This window comes from Malania oleifera, chromosome 9, assembly GCF_029873635.1.
Source record: "Malania oleifera isolate guangnan ecotype guangnan chromosome 9, ASM2987363v1, whole genome shotgun sequence".
Lineage (NCBI taxonomy): Eukaryota > Viridiplantae > Streptophyta > Magnoliopsida > Santalales > Ximeniaceae > Malania > Malania oleifera.
This window is the reverse complement of record NC_080425.1, coordinates 79,449,822-79,468,602: the sequence shown is the minus strand read 5'-3', so window position 1 is coordinate 79,468,602 and position 18,781 is coordinate 79,449,822. Positions and strand designations below refer to the sequence as shown.

Below are 18,781 nucleotides of genomic sequence, written 5' to 3'. Positions count from 1 at the left end.
AGATAGTTAATTATTTAGGCATTGTCCTTTGTGTAATTGAGACTCTGGAAGGGTGTTTTCATGTGGAAGGGTGTTGATTGGGCTCCAAAAATAATCATGTATGTGTGTGTATTATGCAATCATTTAAAGTGAAAAAAGGGTAGCCCAGTGCACAAAGCTCCAGCATATGCAGGGTTAGGTGAAGGGGCGGACCAATTCAGTTTTTTGGGCATATTTTTGAAATTTTATTATCATATTGAAACTGGTCATATTTTTGGTATATTTTTTGAGTTTTATTCCTACCCATCCTCTCTCTCTCTCTCTCCCCGCAACACCTTCTGTCCTTAATAATTTCCTTCAATCTCAATTCTTGGGTTGACCACTGAGTTGTTTGCCATTGGTTCTCTGCTCATGCTACATGACTGAGTTAGCACACAGTGAGCTAACCTCCATTTCCCAAAGAGGCTACTGACAATGTGAGGAAATTTGGTTGGGCATGGAGTGGTAGCTTTTAAGTTTAAATTCTGTTTATTTTTCTGGATGTTGATTTTCTGAGTGGCATATTATTAAAAACATGGATGGTGGGTTCATCTTTCCCCCGGCTTTATTTGACAATCATTTGCTTATAATCAACTATTTGTTGGCCGATTGTTGGCTTCTTTCACTTTTTATCACATATTTGCATGACTTATGAAATTTGAAAATTATTGAGCTTTGTTTTAGATGGATAAATCATTTATGTTGCAGTCTATTGAACCAAAAAATTTGTAATGTATTTATCTTTTTCTACTTGTGCATGCAGGGAAAGAAGCTGTTATAGAGAATGCACACATCATCATTAATTGCCTTTCTGGGCTTGTTTCCTACCCTTGCATGATGGTATTAGAATGTTGATCAATTAAGCAAGTCATTTAATATCTGGGTGTTGTTCTTGCCATGATCTTATTTTTATAGAATAACTAGATTTTCCTAGTTCTGTGAGTGAAGTTATCATTTTATGTCATTTATTAATCCTATCTCCTCTCACTGAGCATAACTGCATATTTTTGCTGCGTGCTCATCAAAGGCACCACATTGATTTCCATTCTTTACTGATCATCTTTTTTCTTTTATTACTTGTTTTAAACATTTGATGACATCTTAAATGTGTGTTTTTTGAATAGCGTATTGGAATTGGGGCCTTTTATTTTGAATATCTAGTTGACGGCACTTGATGCACTCTTTCAAAGTGGGATTGAAATTTCATTTCAAACCTAAGAGTCATAATTTTAGTTGGACAAAATCAGTTTACAATACCTACGAGGAGTAACACTATTTATGAATCATGAATCCAAGGGGATTTCAAGGGAGAGAAGTGGGAATAAAAGAATAAATAGGGAAAAAATAAATAAAAAAATAAGAACACATTCAAAAAGGCACGCCCCACAACTTATCCTTATGTCTCTGTGCACGCGCATAAGAAAGATGCTTGGTTGGGGCATGGTGGTTAGAAGGAGACGAGGATGTTCACTCCTATGACGAGTTGAATTATTTCTTTGATTTTATGATATTGCCACTTATAGACCCTTACTATTAGATTTCAAATTGCACATACTATTCAGTGCGAACTTCAACTATATTCTTGATTGATTCTTGGTTTTATGGTTTCCTCATTTTTTTTTTAATATGTTCACTTGTTTTTATTGTAAGAGAGGTTGACAGAAAGCTTCCTAATTACACTTATAATATTTAGGAGGTTTTTATTATATAACTCTGACTGAAATATAAGAATTACTTGTGTTAATGTATATAATTTATATTTATCTGCGCTTACCTTTTAAATTTGACATGTTCAGCTTGTTCGTGAAACAGCAATTCAATGTCTCATTGCTATGGCTGATTTGCCCCACAGGAGGATTTATCCAATGAGGCCACAGGTTAATTCAACTTCTAGTTTGTAAAAATATTATCATTGTTTACTTTATAGAAGTATTTCTTAGCCTGATCAAATTAGAGAGAATGTTGTATATAATAATGTCTTCATAGTCTTGTTTTTACATCATTCATCTTTGATTCTTTGATTTATGTGATAATTTTTTTTTTAACATACATCTCTCTCTCTCTCTCTCGGAAAAGGTGGATGGATGTGAGTATATAATTTTGTATTTTCCTTTTAGGTGCTGTGGGTTATATCAAAGGCTCTTGATGATCCTAAGAGGGCTGTTCGTCAAGAAGCTGTTAGATGTCGGCATGCATGGTCTGTGCATTTTCATTGAAATCATTGTTTATCTGATCTGTCTTTCTCCCTGTTCCAATTGATATTTTACATATACATTGGTTTTCTTCTTACCACCTAGCAGGGCATCAACTGCATGATGAGATCTTCGTCTCTAGATCTTAGAAGATTTCTTCCAAGTCTCTAAGGTGACGGCTTGTTTTTCTTATTACTTATATGAGAAATTTAGGGTCTGATTATGTTTCTTTAACAAAAAATATATTGTCCAAATTCATTTTTTAATGTGGAGGGATATGCAAGGACATTTTGTGTAAAGAGTAAGAGTGAACAAAGGAATGAAGATCCAACGGAATTTCAATATGGGAAAGAAATTGTAAATAAAAGAAATGGATCTTGATATGAAAAAGTCGGCGTGTTAGCATTTTTTTGGAAATTCAGTTGGGTACCTTCATTTGTTGACTTTAAAAAAGAATTAAATGCCCAACATGCTTAACTTCTAGAGGATATTATGTCCAATTCTGTCAGTTACCTTCATGTGTGCTATATGCTTAATTTAGTGACATTAGATAATAGATTACTCATAAAATCTTAGGGCCTGTTTAATTGCACAAACTGTCTTCATTTTCCATTTTTCTCAAAGAATTAAAGAAAAATCTGGCTTAATTCTTGTTTCATAACATTTGCATAATAAAAATGGAAAAGTAATAGAAATTTTGGGCAAAATATTACTTTTCAATGTCACTTTTCCAATTTTCTAAATTTGTGTACCAATGTTGAACATTTTTTTAATTGTTTTTTGGATTTCTGATTTTTTACTTAATTTTTAAAAAATTGGAAAAAACAAGTTGTGATTCTGTAATTATTAGGAAATCTAGTATGAAAAATAGAAGCTGTTTTCTGCAACTAAACATATATTTTATTTTCTACGTTTTTGATACAAATCTTAGAAAACTGAAATATAAACTGACATTTTTATTATTCTTTGAAAAAATAAAAATTAAATATGAAAAATTGTTTTTGACTAAATGGACCCTTAGGCTCTTAGCTTCTGCTAGGTTGGATTGCGGAAAACTTGCTAAAATGCATATCCTGAGCATATTAAGAAGTTGAAAATCACCTTCCCACATTGGAGTTTGACAATGCAAGGACAGACAATTATGGAAGCTGACGTGCTTTCACATCTTCTTGACCCCAAATGGCTACAACAGAAGAAAGAGTTTAGGAATTACTAAATATGGGACTATAGAGGCGCATTCAAACGTCAAAAACGAAAAAAAAAAAGAAAAAAGGAAAAAAAAGAAAGAGGATTTGATTTGAGTATTGAGGAGTCAATGAATTTAGGTCCAAATACCACATCCAAGATCATCAAATTCGAATCTTGGGAGTCATGTTCCAAGTTAGTTTCCACATAACAGTCCAAATTTGCACAGTAGTTCTAAAAACAAAGAGATAATGATTGTCATCCCTTTAATCTACACATTCCTGAAAAGTGGTGTTGAACAACTAAAATTGGATAATACAAGAAAGGTGGTCAATATTCTTATTCTCCGTGCTTCCACGGGGACTAGCTTCATTAAAGTATGCCAAAATTTTATAATTGGATCAGGACTGTTACGCCAAAAAAATATTTTATTTTTTACTTTTTATTCTCACTTTTTCCCTCTCTATCATAGATCATTCTCAATATACCATGTGGCGAGAGGAGGAAAATATTATAATGAGGATGACAATGATACAAAATTTACTATTTCTTTAAATACTCACAAGAGATGCATTAATTAACAATTTGAAAATACTAACTTGTTAGGAAAATGATATTAGTAATATGACATTTATGTTCTATATTTTTCAACTTCAAGCTTTTTTTCTAGTTATTTGTCTTGTGTCTAATAGATTAATGGACGGTATAATGTATTTTATTTTATTAATTAATTTAGCACACATAAGAATTTATCACAGATAAGAACAATGAGAAGTATAAATACGCACACAGGTACGTAATTTTTCTACCAATACCAAATAACATGGTTGAACTAAAGGGTCGAAAATATACTAAAACTCTTTCTGAGGGTTAAAAGCTTAAAACATGCAAATACGCTAATTTGCACAAGGTTGAGTGTGCTTGAAAAAAATTCACAGATGTTACACCCGCTTCCTGTTATGTAACATCTGCTATTGACACTTCCCGTTACACCCATTACCGTTACGTTATGCTACCCACTATCGCGATTTAAAACCATGTTGTTAATGGAGTTGTCGCTTTAGTGAATTATGTTGCTTCATGTTTACCGCTTGCTTGCCATTGCTTCCATGAATTGCTTACTGCTTCTACTTACATTTCTTTTAATGACAATTAAAGTGTTTTGTTGGTAAACTGTGGTAAACTTTCAGCTAGCTAGTTAAGCAAGAGTGCTTTCGTTAAGCAAGAGGGCTTTAGCTAGTGCCACATGGCCCTTCACTAAAGTGTGAAATATTTGGCCCATGACACATGCATCTTCTTCTTGTTGTTGTTGGTGTTTTTTTTTTCGATGAATTTTTGGACTTGGGGCTGTGGAAATGCTAATCTTCCTAGTGTAGTGATGTTGATCTGGATCCAAATAATCAACCTCTATAGAAGGTTACTATTCACATTTCTTATACTCAGCTATTTATTGGAGCCTTGTGCCTTTGGCTGACTTCTTGCATGCGTTCTTTTAAAGCATTTGATGCTGGAGAAACAATTGTTCTCTGAGACTCCTACCTTACTAACAAAGCTCACTACTACTCAGACTCAGCTAGGTTTATTGGTTGATTTTTGTTGTGCTTGTAGTATAGACTACTATACTGTCTTATGGGTTCCAGCATGTTCAGTGTTATTCTTTAATCCTAGTTAGTTTTCCATGTTCCCCCCACTTAATGTGTGACTCTTGAGAGTCATGTTCCAAGTTGATTGTGTAGTCTTCCAAATTTGCGCAATAGGTCTAAATAAGAGATAAAAGTTGTCATCGCTTTAATCTACACCTTCCTGAAGAGTGGTGTTGAACAAATGAAATTAACAAGAAAGGTGGTCAATTTTCTCATCCTCTATATTACCTTTGGGGATTAGTCATAAATACTCCTATGTTAAAGCATGCCAAAATTTTATAATTGGATTAGGACTTTGACTTGAGGGGTTATGTTTGCAGTTGATTAATATTCGCAAGTAAAAAAGTGTGAGAATTTGGAGCAATGCACGTAAAGAAATGTTTGAATGTTGGTGGATCTTGTTCAAGGTATTATGTTTGCTTGCCCACTTGTCTTGGGCACATTGGGTGGGTTACTATCATGTAAATATTGGTATAGGTTTTATTCCTTGGGTAAAGTAATGCATTAGTGGAATAGGGAGTATGATGACTCGGTCATATGGATTTCCTGGTGCTAGAGTGACATTGGCATGGAAAGCTCTTTAGGGGAGAATGGGTGTTCATTAATAATTGTAAAACTCACTAGCTATTGTAAATTTGTTTAGTTTACTTGCCTCCTTACTAAATACATGTTGCCTAGATTTCTGAATTGCATTGATTTCTAGTTTACTACTTGACATATGTTTACTTTCATGATTGCTTATTGCTTCATTTGCATTCTACGCTTGTGAACTTGTTCATGTGGTGAATTTGCAATTTACTTTTGACTAACTAGTTAAGCTTGTTTACTACATCTAGTGTCACATGACCCTATCCATGGTGTTAAATATTCATGTTGGCAATTTGGCTCATATTGAGTGGAACGCATGCACCGGAAAAGCATGGTGAAGCAAAGAACAAGGTAGCTGAACTGCAGGAAGAAAACGTCGATAGTATGGTCAATGATTTTGGACTACAAAAGGAACAACTCTTGGTAGATAACTGTCGACGGTTTGCTGAAACTGTTGAGGATTTACTGAAATTGTCGACGATTTTGTTTGGCGCGGATCACAGATTTTGAATCGGGAGATTAGTAGATTAGGAGATTTCGGAGGATTTTCCTCCGAGGATTGCTACATGAGTGTTTTAGATATAGTCTAAGTTTTCTATACGCATAGGGTTAGTGTATAAACTATATTTATAACCCTTGATGTAAGCTTGACTAATTGATATTGAAAATCAGCTGCTTGCTCCTGTGGACGTAGGTACATTGCCGAACCACATAATTTCTTGTGTCGTGTGTTCTTATTTGATTTTCTTTATTCTCTTTGTGAGTGATTGTTTCCGTATATTCGTCCGTTGGGTGCTTGCATTGATTGTTCCGATTTGATTTGTTGGTTTTCGCTGCGCATTGACATTTAGGCCACTTTGCACAGCAATTGGTATCAGAGCTATTAGTTGCAATGGCTGAGATTTCTTCTGCAAAGTTCGAGATTGGTAAGTTTAATGGAATGAAAAGTTTCTAACTTTGGCAGAGGAGGGTTAAGGACGTGTTGGTGCAGCAAGGTATGGTGAAGGCACTATACGGGAAAATAGTTGGAAGGCATGGATAACATAAGTTGGAAGCGAAGGCTGTGGCTACCATGAGACTTTGTCTGACCGATGACATGATGTATCATGTCATGGATGAGGAATCGCTGGTGGTAGTTTGGCTAAAATTGGAGCCGGTATATGTCCAAGTCTTTATTGAACAAGTTGTATCTTAAGCAAAGACTCTATGGGCTTAAGATGGGAGAGGGCTCAAATATGAATCAACACATCAACATATTCAATCAGATCATCAGCGATCTGAAGTGGGTTGATGTGAAGTTTGAGGACGAAGACAGGACATTGATGCTGTTGAATTCCTTACCTATGTCTCCTACGTACGAGAACCTGGTTACAACTCTGACATGGTGCAAAGAAACCTTGGAGTTGGTGGATATCATGAGTGCATTGTTGGGGTTTCATCAAAGAAAGAAGGCCAGTGATGAGAGTTCACAAGGTGAAGGTCTCGTAGAGAAGGGTAATTAGGATCGTGTGAGAGGCAAGTTCTGGAGTAGATTGAGTAATAATAAAACTCAGTGGTAGTCCAAGAGGAGGAAGGACGTTCAGTGTTTTTAAGTGTCGGAAAATTGGGCACATAAAATCGGAGTGGAAGAAGGGGAATGGAGAAACTTAAGAGGGGTTGTCAAAATCTGCGAATGTAGTAAAAGGAGACTCAGGGAGCAGTGATGGTGATATGCTTTCTGTTTCATCGAGTTTAGAATGTCTCACGGATTCTTGGATCCTAAACTCGAGATGTTCTTATCACGTGACGCCCAACACTGGTTCACCACTTACAGATTGGTGAGTTCTGGTTCCGTTTTGATGGGAAACGGTGCTGCCTGCAAAGTTGTCGGAATGAGGGATATCAGAATCAAGAGGTATGATGGTGTGGTAAGGATGTTATGTGATGTAAGATATGTACATGATCTACAGAAGAATGTGATTTAATTGGGCACTTTAGATTGTAACGGGCATAGTTACAAGTCTGAAAGTGGGATATTGAAGGTGTGTAAAGGCATCTTGATGGTGATGAAGGGACATAAGTTAGCAGGGAATATCTATGCAATGCTGGGTAACACAGTTGTGGGTGGAGTTGCAGCTGCAAATTCTAAGTCAACTAATACTATTTTGTGTAAAACAATTACACACAAAAAGTAGGGTTTTCTTAACTACATTTATTTGGATGTTTAGGGACCAGTGAGGGTAGCATCACAGGTTAGACATATGTACTTTGTGAGTTTATCACGAAAGGTCTGAGGGTACTTTATGTGGCACAAGTTAGAGGTGTTTTCCAGGTTTAACTTGTGGCTGTGGTGTAAAACCAAACTGGGAGAAAGATCCTCAGGTCAGACATTGGAACTGAGTACGCTAATGTTCAAGGCATTTTGCGAGCAGCATCTCAGGTTGTATGCAGGGCTGGCAAGGAACTTTTTGGTAAAGTTAGTGAGTATGACGTGTTTCTCGATTAACTGATCGCCAAGGGTATCACTAGATGAGAAAGTTGCAGGAGAGATTTGGACAGACTATGCAGTAGACCGCTCTGGTTTGAGAGTGTTTGGAGGTCCAACCATGCACGATTCTAGTAAAGTGTGATCTAAGCTTGTTGCAAAGTATAGACGATGCATCTTTTTGGGCTATCAGAAAAGAGAGGTTCAAACTATGGGATCCAACGACAAACAAGGTGACGATCAGTGGAGACATGGTTTTTGATGATAAAGTCATGGCGTAGCGTAATTAGGTAGATGAAGAGAAGTAGGTGCCAGAAAGTTGTAGCAGCAATGGGCATGTGATGCAGATGGAGTTGGAGACTTAGGGCGGAGATGACATTGTTTATAATGTAGGGAGTTCTAGCTCAGGAGGCTAATAGTATCACAGTATAAATTGGAGCAAAAAGGAGATTGTGATGCAGGTGGAGTTACATACTCAGGACAGAGATGACATCGTTTATATTGCAGGGAGTTCTATCTCGGGAGACCAGCAGGATCACAATGGGCCCAGATGCACTGTCAGGCCACCACCCATGTATAAATTTGATGATGTGATGTCTTATGCATTCATTACTACTAGCAAGGTTCCTACTATTTTTCATGATGCGGTGCACAACAAAGGGGAAAATAGATGGATGAGTACTATAGTGGAGGAGATAGAGTTACTGCATAAGAATCAGATGCGAGAATTGGTGGAGCTTACAGAGGGGAAGAGGGCGAAAGGATGCAAGTGGGTAATTATTTTGTTGTTTTATGTGAATGACATTTCAATTGCTGGGAAGATTTTGACTGAGTTCAGTAGAAGATTCTGTTGAGAAAGGAATTTAACATGAAGGTTTTGGGTGCAACCAAGAAGTTGGAGATTCGCAAGGATAAAGCTGCAAGGAGATTGGGGTTAACTCAGGGTGGCTTTGTGGACATACTTGCAGGGAGATTGTGATTATCTCAAGGTGGTTTTGTGGAGAAGGTGTTGGAGAGGTTTAGTATAGTTAATGTGAAACTTGTCGTCGGTACACCATTGGTGAATCAATGTAAACTGTCTACCACTCAGTACCCAAGGACGGATGGTGATATTCAAGACATGTCAAAGGTCTCCTATGCAAGTGCAGTGGGGTATTTCAGCAGACAACATAGTGATCCGTCAGTTGTGAGATTCGTGGATGCAGACTACACAGGGGACTTGGATGACAGGAGGTCTACAACAGGGTATGTTGTGGGAGGGCCTATTTGTTGGAAGTCCAGGGTACAATCTCAAGTTGCACTAGTTACAACTGAATTGGAGTACATGGCAGTGGTTTAGGCTGCCAAGGAAGTATTGTGGTTTGCAGGATCGTTAAAGGAGCTAGACATTCAGTTAGGTGGAGTTCTTGTTACCATGGACAAGTTGAAGTATTGCTTGGACTTGGTTAACGTCTCTAGGTGCTTGACGAGAGGTGGTCCCATTCTACTATCCCGGGTGGAGCAGCATGTTATGCTTTTATATTTCTCCTAAGTGGTGAATATTCGCCATGGTGGAGATTATTGGAGATGTGGCTCATATTGAGTGGAACGCATGCATCGGGAAAGCATGGTGAAGTAAAGAACAAGGTAGTTGAGTTGCAGGAAGAAATCGTCGACGATTGGGTTGACGATTTTAGTATACAGAAGGAACATTTCTTGGTAGATAATCGTTGACAATTTTAGTCCATATCATTGACGGTTTGCTGAAATTTTGTTTGGCGTAGATCACAAATTTTGAATCGGGCGATTTCAGAGGATTTTCCTTCGGGGATTGCTACATGAGTGTTTTAGATATAATCTAAGTCTTCTGTACGCATAGGGTTAGTATATAAACTATATTTGTAACCCTTGATATAAGTTTGACAAGCTTGACGAATTGATGGTGAAAATTAGCTGCTTGCTCTTGTGGACGTAGGCACATTGCCGAACCACGTAATTTCTTGTGTCTGTGTTCTTATTTGATTTCCTTTATTCTCTTTGTGAGTGGTCGTTTTTATATATTCATCGTTGGGTGCTTGTATTGATTGTTCTGATTTAATTTGTTAGCTTTCATTGTGCATTGGCATTCAAGCCACTCTGCGTAACTATTCAACCCATGACATTTGGTATTGGAGCTCATTTTATTGACTAATGATTTGATTTCCTTTGGATTGTGGGATTGTGTGAAGCATTTGTGGGAGGACTATAGTGCACACTATATGAGTAGAATTGGTGCGCTATGGGCCCAAGTTGAGACATTAACTATGGCTCTAGAGGTGGAGCGTGTTGATATATTAGAGGGATCCTAAAAACAGCAACAAGGTTCTATTGATGAGTTACTGGAAGATTTTTGTGGTATTGGGGAAGTGCTATGACACCAAATGGGTGAGCTTACTCCCAAGATGAACTTGGTTCCTACTTTTGGAATGCCAATTCTACAAGGGTGGACTATAGGAGAGCAAGGGTATTGAAACCATGAGCATTTGGTGGGTGCTTGCGATGCTAAGGAGTTGGAGAGCAAATTTTTTTTTTTTTTTGGGGTATGAAAAATACTTTTTCATGTGGTTAGGGCCAACTATAAGGAGGCAAAAGTATCCATGGCTACAAAGCGCTTGAGTCGGGATGCCAAGTTGTTGACTTGTAATGGTTTACCAAGTATAGCGATATTCAAAATGGTGTATAGTGGATACTTGGGCAAACTTGAGAGAGAGCTCAAGGCCCAATTCTTCCATGAGAATGTTGAAAACAATGCTCGGTGCAAACTGAGAGATCTTAAGCATATTGGGACAATAAGAGAATATATATTAAGAATTCTTTGCTTATTTTGGATATTCACGACATCTTAGAAAAATACAAGCTGCTCTAAGGTTTAAAACCATGTGCAAGGGTTGAACTTCATTGATAGAGTTCAAGATGCCTACTGCACAGGCTGTTGTGGAACATTTGAATGACTATGATGGAGAGAATTCCCTTGCAATTAAGGAGAATGGCTTGTCGAGTGCAAACAATGTAAAGCCTTTCAAGAATGGCTAACGGTAACCCATAAGTGGGGGAGCTGACACCGAGGCATCATCTTCAAATGAAGCATCCAATGGTAAGGATATGACTGTGTGCTTCTTATGTTGAGACCTTCATAGAGTTGCCAAGTGCCATTTGGAGACTTCCATTGCAGAGGGGACACAAGGACCATGTTGTTCTAACACCCGAGAGGGAGGGGTATGAATTTGGGATTTTAGAAATTAATTTTGACATTTTTTTACAATCGCAATTTAAAACAAAAATTGAATGCGAAAGAAAAATTTTAATCACGCAAACACAAACAAGAGCACAAACACAAGCACACCAATTTTTCTAGTGGTTCTATCCACATGACCTCTATCCACTCCCAAGTAACCTTCTCCGTAATCTCGCTATATCAAATAGCTTACAATAATGTGCCTGTGGCAGATTGACGACATTGTTGAGTCCAGTGGGAATACCACCCAATTCTGCTCACATGGCTAACAACTACTTTGAGTATATGAGCTAGCTATCATAGTCACTCATGGACTAACCAAGCTAATTATACACACACACACACACACACATGTATACTCATGTATGTATGTTCATCATTGTAATATTATCCATTCATATACTTTGTGGCAAGACTAGACAGGTTTTCCTAAAATACATATTTTAGGCTTCTTTACTAAGTCAATCCAAAAGATGAATTTTATAAGAATTCAATTGGGTACTTTCAAGCCTATTGAGAAGAATGAGAGGAGATATTTATGGATCTTCTCAAATAATACGGAGTAACCTGAAGCTTAGGAGCCTTGTCCATGATAGGTCTCTTAAATTAACCTAGCAATACTTGGAAACATTTTTTGTTTTTGTTTTTTAAATATGCTTCTCACTCTCTCTTATGATATTGCTATGACTGATTGTAGTTTTCTTTTGCGTGTTGTTCTTGTCTTGTTGCTCTCTCTTGTTCTCGTAACACTTCAATAGGTTTTTGGCACATATATCGAGTTTGCTTCAATGGCCACCTTGCTCATGAATTTTCTATGGAGTCTGAGATTTTAGGCCAGTCAGTGATTTAATATCAATCAACATTAATTACAATAATTTGAACAAGCTTTCCATTTTAGCAAGTTAACATGTGAAGGAGAGATGTAAACAAGGTGAGTAAACATGTTTAGTAAAGAGGGAGTACGCAACTACTTAAAATTAAATGATAATTAAAAATCAACAAGAATTAGAGAAGCATGCCTTGTTAAGAGAATATTCAATCTTATCGCAAATTCTCAAGAGTTAATCATGAGTATTTCAATAACCTTCTTTAAAGAGAGTAAAATACAAAATCTCAATTCTAAAATTGCAGTCAATCTACATATGATCAGTTTAAAAACATGCCAATCAACACTTAATAAGGAGAGACTTCCTAAATAAGTTAGTTCAAATTGTATTCAATGAATTCACATTTGAAAGATTAAAAATATTTTGAATTTGTTTAACACAAAATGTGAGTTAAATAAATGGGGTCTGCATATAGTGAGGAGAATAATTATTTTGTGAGAGAAAACCCTGCAATAAGAAATTATATAACTAGCATGTTGAAGAATATCCAACACAGAAAGGAATATCAGCACATAAAGGAGATGCTGCCATTGATGAGACGTCTTAAGAGTTGTCCCATGACCAAGCTAGTTATCCCATAACCTAAAGTCAATTTATGCATTTGTTCAATAAGATAATTTAAGTATATTGTGTTGACAATCTAGGCATAAAAATTTAGTTTTGGAAATCATCAAAACATTTAAACATATGAAATATATTGAAATTCAAATAAAAAAGCACAAATATTGAAATTTCAACATATTTCTAGGATGAGGAGGGAAGCCCAATGAATCGGCATGATGCAACTACTTGACTTGAAGAGGCATACGAAAGGAACCCAAAGTGGCCCAATTTAATGTTTGTGGATATACTATGATGGGAACAACACCCTTGCTCTCATGGATGTTGGGACTACTCATAACTTCGCCTTGAAAGTTGAAACTTAGATACTCAACTTGAAGTTGATAAGGACTCAAAATGTATGAAAGCAGTTAACTCTGCAGCCCAACCTATCCTGGGATTAGCCATGCATGTGACTTGCCTCTGCAATAAGGTGTAGAGCATGAGGTCGAGTTGTTAACGGGAGTGATGCCCCGTGCTAAAGAACCATATTAGATGGCTCCTCCAGAGTAAGGAAACAGCTTCATGAGTTATTTGGAAGCGGGTTGCAAATGACCTTCCAAAGTCCATTCAAAACACTAGTGTTGTTGAAGAGGAAACATGATGGGAGCATGTGGATGTGTGTGGATTATTGTGCATTCAACAAACTGACTATGCCACAAGTATCCTGTTCCTTTTATTGTTGATTTACTCAATCAACTTAGTCATGCCTAGTGCTTCACCAAACTTGATTTGTGGTCAAAACTACAATCAATTGGATAATAGAAAGTGATGAACCAAAAACTGTTGCGTGACATGCTACAAGGTATGTGAGTTCGCAATGATGCCCTCCGAGTTAACAAATGGGCTAGGGACTTTTTTGCATGCTCATTACTTCCTTGAAAAGTTTATTGTGGTATACTTGACAATATTGCTGTCTACAGTTGTACTCTGGGAGAACACAGGAATTTATGGAGCTAAAGGAGAATAACCTGTGTGTGAAGGAGAACTACTTTTTTGTTCAAAAGAGTATTAAATTCCTTGGTCGTGTGATTGAACAAGGTTGTATTTGGATGGATATGAAGAATGTGAGAGTTATTCAAGATTTGAATATATCAACTACAGTGAAGGAGTTGCGTTTATTTCTTAATCTAGTCAACTACTGCTGCAAGTTTGTTGAGGATGCCTAAGGAGGACTCCCGTGTTATTTGATTTGAAGGAGAACTTTCTTGCGCGCGGCTGGACACAGGAGTACATGGAGCCTTTGACAACTTGAATAAAGCCATGATAAGGGATTCAGTACTTGCTTACATTATGAAGTCCTTTGGGGTACAATTAGATGCATCAATCTATTCCCCTTTATGGAGTCTTGTTGCAAGAGGGGGCATCTGGGTGTGCACTAAAGCTGTAAACTTAGTGAAGCTAGTTAGCAGTACACAACTCAAGAGAAGTAGATGCTAGTATTGATTAATCGTCTTTGTGTGTGGTAGCATCACTAGCTGAGGTCTAAATTTGCGGTGAAAAGGGATAATTCAGTTGTTAGATACTTCTTTACACAGCCAAAGTATCCTCTAATGGCAAGAATTCCTTGTGGAATTTGATTTCTTCTTCAAGCACTAGGCATAGCGCATGAAATGAGTCATATATGCATTAGGCAGGATAGTGGAGCTTGCAGCCCTCTCACTTGACTAGTAGCATGGTTGCCACGACAATTTGGGTACATATTAAGGAGAACCTTGTTGAAGATTCATTTGCCTAGAGAGTTCCACTATAGAAACTCCTGGCTGTCCAACATTAAAACAACGCTTGGACTTTATAGTTTTTAAGTATTGTTCATGAACATCCTCCAAAATTTTCCCTAGCCAAGGGAGGATTGTTTCCTAAAAATTTCCCCCTTCCATTCTCATTTATAAATCAAACATGAAATGTAAGGAGAGTAAGAATTTCCTTTCTAATCTAGTATGGTGTTGAAGTTCTCCTTTGTCACCTAGAGCAAAGGATTTTGTGCCCTCTTTTTGATTAGTTGCAATTTTTTAAACCTTGAATTCTACTTCAATTCATTTGCATATTTACTGGGAAAAGAAGAAAGGTATTGCATTTGTGACTTGGTTTTGTTCCTCTATTGTTGGTTTTCAGAGGTGTACTGCTCTCTCTCTCTCTCTCTTCAATTGCTTGCGAATTTTGTTTTGCCTGGAATGTCACAGTTCATTTGTACATATATACATTGGAGAAAAACGTTTGCCTTTGTGACACAGCTTTGTTCATTTTTGGATTGCAACTGAACTTGAAATATGAAATCCTCCTATGTTTATTCCAATTTTTTTTCCTGATTCAATAGCAGGTGGGGATAAAAGATGATGGACGGCTTTCAAGCCCTCAATGATACCTAGACCTGACTGAAATATCTTCAACCTGCCTTCTGCAAGTCAAGCTGGAACCTTAAAAGCATCTCACCAAGCAACAATAGGTTTAAGCATTATCTATGTGGTTGAAGAGTAGGGGGTTTAAAATAGTTGAAACAAAAAAAGAAATGGAGGAAATGGGTGCAGGGATGATTTATTTATTTTCCAATCTAGGGAATTCAAGAGGCAGAACTCAGTTTAGTGCCTCGGGTGATAATGTATCAAGTGTCTGGTCCGTGAAATTCCAACAATATGACTCGAGGTTATAGAAAATATGCTTGTATGGTCATGGAATTCTTGTTTATATTGCACAGGAAATTTTTGAAGGAAGAAGTTGCATCTTCAAACCTTACCATATCTTCTTACATGATGTTCTACTGCTTGTGAATGTAATTTATAAACGGGCATATGATCTTCACTACTCTTTGAGGGCAGTACTAACATTTCCAAGAATCAAAATGAATCACAAGTTCAATATATAGAAATGGAATGAATTTTGATAGAACCAAAATGAATTTTTCTCTTGATTTTTTAAAATTATTTTTCTTTTATTTTACATTTTTCATTTGAAATATATATATATATATATATATATATATATGTCATTTCATTGCTATTCGATTTTATTGTGCCAAGACAATCTTGCATTCTGTTGCTCTCTCTCTCTCTCTCTCTATGTTACGGGAGCCATTAATGCCCCAAATTCTTTTAGAAAAATGTAAACCATTTAAAGGTGAAACTTTGGAAGATTGTAATGTCATATATTAGCCTGGAAATCTATTTTCTTAATATCAGGGAAGACACCCACAGGTGCCAAGCAAACGATACCCTTCAATCTTATTTTCCCGTTTCTTACACATGTTTTGATGGAACTATCTTAGTCTTTAAAGTTTTGGGTCTACAAACATTCAGTACAAGATTCACCGCCAGCACCACCACATCTCTGCTTTGTAATTTCCTTACTCCCTGTGACATGCTGTCTCAATTGGCCCTGCCTGTCTTGCTAGCTGAGATGACAAAAACAAGGTGAAAATTAAAACTAATGCATGTTTCTATGTAATAGTCTATTAAGTATTTTGTAGAAATTTTAAAGCAGAGAAAAATGGACCTGAAAATAAGTTTCAAGCTTCTTCTTGAGCGCTGCATGTTCCATCTTCAATCGCTGGAATGTCCTCATGCATCTGCTTACCTCATCATAAAAAGGAAAATTCATCTTGAGAATCGAGAAATATGATCACGGTCATGGTCATGGTCATGGATCGAATTTTTCTAGGGTTGGGAGGAAAGCAGAGAAATAACTTAATTGTTCAGGGTACAAATTTTCTGATTTCTATATCCAATTGGTAATGTGAAATTGCTTCATTTATGAATGAAATGATGTAATGTCAATCCATAAATAGCCAACCCCTCAAAAGAAAAATTTCAGCCATTTTCATTAAGACTCTTGTTAGAAAGCATGAATTTTAAATCTTTTATTTGGATTTCTGTAGATGAAACTCAATATTTTGTATTACAATTTATTCAAATCTAAACAAATACAAAACTAAAATTTGAATTCCAAACATTCAGATAAGAGCAATTTGAACTAATGTAGACTCCAATGTGTGTAATCACATATGACCATCCAAATATGCAGGAGTTGAATTACCCTTCTCCATTTCCTGCCTTGCAGTATTCCCTGAACTGCGTGCATTCATCTTTCACCTTTTTGGCTCCAATGCTGCACCACATAAAAACAAAAACAAAATATAAAGATAGAGAGCAAAAACAAAATATTGTTTTGGATCAACATTTTCATCTCTCTCTCTCTCTCTCTCTCAAACAGACACACTCACTCACACACACACACACACACACACACACACACACACACACTCAATTATACAAAGAAGAGGAATTAGATTTGGATCAATATTTTCCCCATTCAATATTCCTGGAACAGAACCCTTAATTTTATAAGTTATCAATTAAATATAAAGGTTTAATTCAATTGAAAAACCCTTTTTGTAGTTTTGAATTACCTTGAACTACTTCCCTTGAGCTGGTGCATATAGCTGTCCAAACTATTATAATCAAGAGGACTCCTCTCCCTGCATGCACACGGAAAGGCCAACCATTTGGGAAGAAGCTTAGGATTCATGAAAATCAGAGAGAATGTATTTAAAAAAAGAAAAAAAAAAAAAAAGAGGAGAAATATTGGGGAAAGAAAAATCCAACATAGTAAATTATCACTCACAGTGCTTGCTGTATATTAAGGATTATTCTGGCTGAATCTCTGTAAAACAAGGTAACAATTTCCTCTACAAAGTTTGGATTAGCATCGTCCTGCAGTTCCTCCAACTGAATAAATTGCTCATCAAGAAACCCCTGCCACATGCATTCATATATGTATATATATATTCCAAAATTTATTAATAATTTATACATATATGCCTATATAAAAAAGAAGAATAAAATTTGCAGAGAATGTGAGTACAGATATTTGCCTGTGACTGCATATGCAAAGATTCATGTATAATGGTGTATAACCATTCCATGCTATTCAAAATATCTGTGTGTATATATATATATAACCGCTTAAAAGATTAACATTTAATTCAATTGGAAAAATAGTAACCCAAATGAAGCCTTGGGGCAATAGTAGAGTTGTTGATGTGTAACTTGGAGGCCGTTCCGTGGGTTCAAAATGTTACAAAGTGTAAAGTAAGGCTGATATTATAAATTCATTATGGTCCAATCTTTTTTCGGGTCTTAGATATGTAGGAGTTTTGTGCATCGGTGTCTTTTTTGAAAAAACCAAGAAAGCCTTGTGTTTATATGTATGTGTGTATGTATGAGAATGCAATGCAAATCAAGGCATATATATGATAGAGATTGAAAAATGAAACCTTTCCTGTTAACGAAGTCCCCAAATCTGACACGTGATCGAATCTATAATAATAATAATAATAATAATAATACTATGCAAGTAAATGGTAATTAAGAAGAGGAGAAAGACCTGATCAAACAGGGACTGCTTCATGAGGGCAACTTGCCTGTACAGTTGATTTCTCTCCATTATGAGGAAAGGTGCCTAGAGCACAATTTAGTAAGCTCTGTGGTGTGTGTGTGTGTGTGTGTTTGTGTGTGCGTGAGAGAGAGAGAGAGAGAGACAGAGAGAGGGAGAGAGAATGAGAGAGGGAGGACAAGTTTATAATAGGAATAGACTTGAAGGAGAATACAATAGGACAAAGGCCAAAGGTCGGTTTATATAGTGGTGACGAGAAGGTGGAAGTTTACATTTCTCTAGCCGGCGAGAATGAAAAATATCATCAAGGCTAGCAGCTTATCTTTACTATTTTTTCTCTCAAAAAAAAGAAAAAAGAAATTGCAAATAGATTCTAAATATTAATTTCAATCTGCTTTTAATTAAATATGGAATGAATTCTACACTTTTGATGCTCCCATGCCCCTAAAAGTCTATTACGAAAATAAATACTGCAGCAAATCATGACAAATCAAGTGTAACTGCACCTTGATTCTAGGAGTCCCCAATTACGGACATAAATACATCATGGCAAATCAAGTGTA

The 18,781-nt window shown here is 36.5% G+C and overlaps 2 protein-coding genes across 3 annotated transcripts in view; one reads left to right on the top strand and one right to left on the bottom strand.

Annotated features, from left to right (window-relative positions):
- Positions 1-15,568, top strand: part of LOC131164692 (MMS19 nucleotide excision repair protein homolog) — a 75,764-nt gene extending 60,196 nt beyond the window's left edge. The window contains exons 17-21 of one of the 2 annotated variants that reach the window (XM_058122082.1): positions 782-858; positions 1,815-1,895; positions 2,136-2,215; positions 2,319-2,382; positions 15,151-15,568. In XM_058122082.1, the coding sequence (XP_057978065.1) occupies positions 782-858; positions 1,815-1,895; positions 2,136-2,215; positions 2,319-2,334 (254 nt within the window). In that variant the 3' untranslated portion in view covers positions 2,335-2,382; positions 15,151-15,568. Of the gene's footprint in view, positions 1-781; positions 859-1,814; positions 1,896-2,135; positions 2,216-2,318; positions 2,383-15,147 lie in introns of both variants that reach the window. The other variant, XM_058122083.1, reaches the window with a different exon arrangement.
- Positions 15,569-15,951: 383 nt separating this feature from the next.
- On the bottom strand, positions 15,952-18,269 carry LOC131164316 (histidine-containing phosphotransfer protein 4). The gene is made up of 6 exons (XM_058121423.1): positions 18,210-18,269; positions 17,448-17,578; positions 17,233-17,301; positions 16,860-16,931; positions 16,320-16,392; positions 15,952-16,218 (listed from the first exon to the last, which is right to left on the bottom strand). The coding sequence occupies exons 1-6, from the start codon at positions 18,267-18,269 to the stop codon at positions 16,171-16,173; spliced, it is 453 nt and encodes a 150-aa protein (XP_057977406.1). The 3' UTR covers positions 15,952-16,170.
- Between the last annotated feature and the right edge of the window lie 512 nt (positions 18,270-18,781).